At 49.2% G+C, this 6079-nt stretch overlaps 1 protein-coding gene across 1 annotated transcript; it reads left to right on the top strand.

Moving 5' to 3' along the window:
• The first annotated feature begins 1087 nt into the window (after positions 1 to 1087).
• LOC140409306 (G-protein coupled receptor 151-like) lies at positions 1088 to 5849 on the top strand. Its single transcript, XM_072497699.1, has one exon. The coding sequence runs from the start codon at positions 1461 to 1463 to the stop codon at positions 2661 to 2663; it is 1203 nt and encodes a 400-aa protein (XP_072353800.1). The 5' UTR covers positions 1088 to 1460; the 3' UTR covers positions 2664 to 5849.
• The last annotated feature ends 230 nt before the right edge of the window (positions 5850 to 6079 follow it).

Raw genomic sequence — 6079 nt, 5'->3', positions numbered from 1 at the left:
AGGGGCAAGGTTTAGAGTAGATGTACGAGGCACGCTTTTTACACAGAGGGTAGTGGGTGCCTGGAACTCGCTACCGGAGGAAGTGGTGGAAGCAGGGATGATAGTGACATTTAAGGGCATCTTGACAAATACATGAATAGGGTGGGAATAGAGGGATACGGACCCAGGAAGTGTAGAAGATTGTAGTTTAGTCAGGCAGCATGGTCGGCACGGGCTTGGATGGCCGAAGGGCCTGTTCCTGTGCTGTATATTTCTTTGTTCTTTGTTCAGATGAGCTGTTAAACTGAGCCCTATCTGTTTTCCGGATGCATGCAAAAGATCCCACGAGGCTACTTTGCAGATCAACAAGGGAGGTCTCCCTGTGTCTTAACAAATATTTATCTCCCACACAGTGTCACTGAAACAGATTATTCAGCGATTATCATGATGCTGTCTGTGGGTCCTTGCTATGTGCAAATTGGCCGCTGCTATTTCCGAAACTACAGGATCCAGCACATTTCAAAAGTGATTCATTGGTTGAAAAGGACGTTGGAACTTTGTAAAGTTAAAAAAAAACTCTATATCAATACACATGCTTTCCTCTGTCTCACTGGAAGCCACTTTCATAGAATTATAGAATCTTACAAAGACAAAAAAGAGGCCATTCAGCCGGCGCGTCTTGCTAGCTGTTTGAAAGAGGTATGCAATTAGTGTACTTATCTGCTCTTCGACACCCTGCAATTTTCCCCTTGCATGAATATGTCCAATTGCCTTTTGAAAGTTACTATTGAATCTGCTTCCACCGCCCTCCCAGGCAGCACATTCCAGCACAGCTCACTGAGTAAACATTGTAAATAAAACTTCTAATCTTCTTTCGTGTTCTTTTGTCTATGAGTATAGCTGCTCTACATAATAATTAAGGGTTATAAGTAGCTACATAGTTATCAATGAGTTTGCTTGAAAATGTAAATGAGGTTAATTAGGGTGAAAAATGTGCCCCGGCAAGAAGTCTGAATTTGTGTGTGTTTTGTGCATGCGTTTTGGAATAACCAGAGTTATAATTTGTAACGTTTGACGATCTGGTGCGCAATGTGTTAAATCCTCCAAGGATTCCAAGCGTCAGGGTCCGAGGACGGGCTGTGGAATGAGTTAGATATCCTTCTTCCAGGCAGCAGGGAGAAACGTTTCTACTGACGTACTTGTCTTGCCGAATTTTTTTTTTTAAAGCGACTCCAGTCTTTTGTTCTCACCCTTCTCCCTCCCTATTTCCCTCCCAGTCAACCCTCCCCCCAATTCCTTTCCTCCCTCCTCCCCTCTGCTGCAAGCTTTGACTTTCCATGTTCAGTACCACAGCTCTGTGAACAGCTCCGCTCGCTGGGATTTAGTTGCAGCACTATCTCTCTGAGAACAGCTCCGCTACCTGGGATCCGGTTTCAGCACCACAGCTCAGTGGACAGCTCCGCTCGCTGGGATTTAGCACCATGAACAGCTCAGCCGACTTGTTGGAATACGCCGGCGGTTTCCAGGTGCTGGAGGAAGAGGAGCTGAAGGTCGCCCTGCCCCTCGTCCTAGGAGTCATCTGCCTGGTGGGCTTGGCGGGCAACGCCATGGTGGTCGCGGTACTGATGCAGGACTTCAGGCGGGGCAGGAGCACCATGGTTAACGGCTTGCTTCTCATCTGGAGCTGCGCCGACCTCCTTCTCCTCCTCCTCTGTCTCCCTCTCCGCGCCGTCACCTACTCCAAGCCGACCTGGTCCTTCGGCTGGCTACTGTGCAAGTCCTCGGATTACTTCCTCCACGCGTGCCTGTCGGCCAAAAGCTTCACTCTGGCGGCGGTGGGACACGCCCGTTACCAACATGCCAGCAGCCCTCAAAAATCCATCCACTGCAAGTGCCAATGCGTGTTGACATTGGCATGCTCCATCTGGTCCGTCGCCCTGCTCCTGCCCATCCCTCACTGCCTCTTCTCCAACATCAAGAGCAGTGGCAGGGGAACCTCCTGCGTCTTGGAGATCCCCCCTTACGCCTCGAATTTCATGAAAGCATTCGGCATAGCCTATCCGTTGGCCGCTTATGGGATCCCCATGGTCTTTGCCATGACTTGCTACATCAAAGCCCTCCTGCTCAGCAAGCCCAAGAGGAACGGAACCCCGAACCGCAGGTACGAAATTAGGAGGGTCACCATGATGCTGGGGGGGCTGAGTGCCGCCTTTGCCGCCATGAGGCTCCCGGACTGGGTGGCGTGGATGTGGGCGAGGCACAGGAAGGTGGGCAGCCCCATGCCCCCCGTCGCCCTGCTGGTCCTGGCTCAGGTTGTCCTGTTCGCCAACTGCACGGTCAACCCCCTGGTGTTCCTGGCCCTCTCCGAAGACTTCAAGGAGGGTTTGAGGAGGCTCTGGCCGTTGGCCCGCTGCCGGAAGGCGAGGAGGGGACGTGCGGATGGACAGGGGGCGGCCGCCCCCACTTTGGGCGAGAAAGCTGAATCGGCGCTGGCGATGGGCAACAGCAGCGCGCCGCATCCCCGCACTCTGCCCACCATCTCTGGCCGGGAAGACGTGATCATTTGCCGGGACGTGGCCCAATGCATCCCGCCTGACGTGCAGCACTTCTGGCAGGACAGGAAAAACGCGACAGCGCCGGAAAATAACGACCCAATCCCCTGGGAGCGCGCAGAAAACTCTTAACAATTGCATGGGATTGTGCACAGAGGGGTCTGGACTGCTCAGCGTGGCTCCGTCAATCCTCCCCCCCCCTCAAACAAGTCATTCCTTCTGCAAATTTAAAAGCTGCACTGTTATTTTGTCTATTTACAATGGTACAGAACAAACACGCACCCAACTAGCCAACTGCAAATCTGCTTGCTGGGCAGGTATTGAGGTCCCCCAAATGTACAGGAATTTGACCATCCAAGCAAACTTCCTCTGGGAGCCCATGTCTCACAGCTGGTGATATGTTTACTCGGCAGCCCCCTCCTCTTCCTCCTCGAGTTTTGGGAGATCTAAAACAAAAGTATGTTTTTTCCTTCGTATCTTAACTTCAAAGAGCCGCGCTGATTGTTTGGAGGAGTCTTCACAATCCCAAAGGGTAAGAAACGCCATTGGGTGGGAAGCACAGTCGGGTGGCCAATAGAGCTCGAGTGAAAAATACCCGAGAGCACCTTTTGGGAAGAATTGGCGTTGACATGTACGACATTGGCATCTGCTTCGAGCGGATTGAGCGCAACTGTGTGCCTTTTGTATCCAAACACGGAGCCGACACTTTCACAATTCACTCTGAACCCATCCCCCAATCCGACAGGAGCAAGTCCAGGATCTTCACTAAACTTTGGTGAGTGTCCTCAATGCTGAAACTCCTCATCATCATCCAGCCCCACCCAGCATATGAACAAATCTCGTGGTTCTGGTCCTGTGGTGAACCGAATTTGGGAATGCGATAGCCCGAACAAAATGGCATGGCAGAATGAAGTCTCTGTGTCCATTCTTCATCGCTGGCCGAGGCAAACGGTTTTCGTCATTTTAAACCTCCACGACTTTGACCCTCTCTTTCAGATCTCTCCTTACTCCAACAAAGGAAATAGCGAAGCTCCTTCACTTTGAAGGGAATTGAAATGGACTTGCGTGGCTGCAGAGTGGACATTCTAAGCACATTGAAAAAGATATGTTTATTTTTTTCTTAAATCATGAGTGTTTTAGATGGAGTAAATGAAGAGGAGCTAAATCCAGTGGCTGGAGGGTCACTAATCCACCTCCCTCTTCGGCAGTCCCATGGAATCGAGGATAACTTGCTCCCGGGCTAGTCCCGTGGCTTCTCTGCCATGGTTGATAAGCCTGCACATCTGTCAGATGTGGGGCAGATGGGGCATGAAGGATTGGGTGATGGGCTGATTGAAGGCGCCTTCGATTCCTCTGATGCTTGACGTGCTCCCTGACAAAGTCGCTCAATGAGTTTGGTGCCTTCCAAAATGAACCTTCTCCATTTTGGTGCAAGGGTTTCCCAATAATTTGGCCCCTTCATGGATATCATCATAGAATCATAGAATTTACAGTGCAGAAGGAGGCCATTAGGCCCATCGAGTCTGCACCAGCTCTTGGAAAGATCACCCTTCTTAAACCCATGCCTCCACCCTATCCCTGTAACCCAGTAACCCCACCTCACCTTTTTTGGACACTAAGGACAATTTATCATGGCCAATCCACCTAACCTGCACATCTTTGGACTGTGGGAGGAAACCGGAGCACTCAGAGGAAACCTACGCAGACACGGGGAGAACGTGCAGACTCCGCACAGACAGTGACCCATGCCGGGAATCGAACCTGGGACCCTGGAGCTGTGAAGCAATTGTGCTAACCACTATGCTACCATGCTGCCCCATGCTTTGGATACTTCCCGAAAGTCCCCCTCGGAACGTCCTGCTGAGATTGAATTCCAAGCAGAGCACTGGCTTCAGGTGCCTGGTGTCAGGCATTAGAATGACATGTCCCACCCAGCGGGAGCTGGTTTTGAGTGATTAGCACCTTGATGCCAGGCCTGGTTGAGGCCATTGTCAAAAGCTAGAGAGTGCAGATTAAAATATGATGAACAAAAGAGGTGACAGCAAGAAAATTTTTTTTAACACAAAGGGCTGCTTAGGATTTGGGAGTGTGCTGTCAATAGTGTGGTAAATACAGATAGTAAACGGCAAAAGAGGATTGGATAAGTATTTGAAACAGATAAAGATTGCTGGGATGTAGGGAAAGAGTGAAAGAGTTGGATTGACTCGAAAAGAGTCTGCACAAATGGGCTTATTTCCACTAGAGGATAGAAGAATGATGGTGACTTGATCGAGGTATATGATCCTGAATGGCCTTGACAAGGTGCACATAGAAAGGATGTATCCTCTTGTCTTGTGGGTGAGCCCTGAGCGAGGGGGGCACTGTTTTAAAATGAAGGGCTGCCCATATAGGATAGAAATAAGGAGAACGTGTTTCTCTCAGAGGGTAGTGTGTCTTTGGAACTCTCTGCCTCAGGAATCGGTGGAGGTGACAGTTATGAAATATTTCTCAGGCGCAAGTAGACAGACTCATGTTAGCAAGGGAGCAAAGGTTATCAGGGGTAAATGGGGAATGTGCAATTTGAAACACAAACATGGTCTTATTAAATGGTGCAGCAGGTTCGATGGACAGAATGATCTACTCCTGCTCCTAATTCATCTGTTAATGTGTATTTGTGTTGATGGACCAAATTGTCTTCTTCTTTCTGTAACATCTCTGATTCCATGTTGCTACACATGGCAGGCAACCAGTTACCATTCTGCTATTAAAGGCTTCCAGTCAGGTCCAACTAGGAATGAAGCTCCTTCTGCTCTGACATGGCAGTGTCCTTACTCCCAGACCCAACAGAAGAGGGGATTGAGAGGCCTACTCCTTTTCCGATGTTAGCTTACCAATTTGTTGTTCACTGGTATTACATTGCAATATTCTCATTTCATGTGTTTTCACTGAAAATGGGACAAAGTTGGTCAAAATGTCTTTTTGTTGCAATATTTACAAACAAGGATGGAAGAGGGAGGAGGGATTTATTTCATAATTCTGGGTTTTGTTTGAACTCCCCCCACCTGCCCCCAGAATCCTCGTGACAGAAATGGCAGACTGTAATGTCACATAGTTATCACCCAATTGTCCTTTAAAGAAAGATTTGCATTCAAATAGCTCCTTTCACAATTTCAGAATGTCCCAAAGTTCTCTCAAGTATAAAAGCAAAATTACTGCTGGAATCTGAAATGAAAACAGAAAAAAATTGGACAATGGCAACAGGTCTGACAGCATCGAGAGAAGGGAGCTAATGTTTTTAATCTGGATGACTGTCAAAGCTAGAGAGAACTGGAAATAGGGTCAGATTTGCACTGTTGTGGGGGGGGGAGGGGGAGGGGAGGGGTGCGTGAAGCAGTGGGGCTGGATAGAGGGCCAGCGATAGGTGAAGATTGACAAAGATGCCCATCACCAAACACATCTTCCCCTTACTCCCCCTGTCAGCATTTCACAGCGACTGTTCCCTTCTGGATGCCCTAGTCCACTCTTCCATCACCCCAACACCTCACCTTCTTACCACAGCACCATCCCAT

This window comes from Scyliorhinus torazame, chromosome 3, assembly GCF_047496885.1.
Source record: "Scyliorhinus torazame isolate Kashiwa2021f chromosome 3, sScyTor2.1, whole genome shotgun sequence".
Lineage (NCBI taxonomy): Eukaryota > Metazoa > Chordata > Chondrichthyes > Carcharhiniformes > Scyliorhinidae > Scyliorhinus > Scyliorhinus torazame.
Note: the sequence above shows the minus strand (reverse complement) of the source record. Positions and strands in the feature narration are given on the sequence as shown.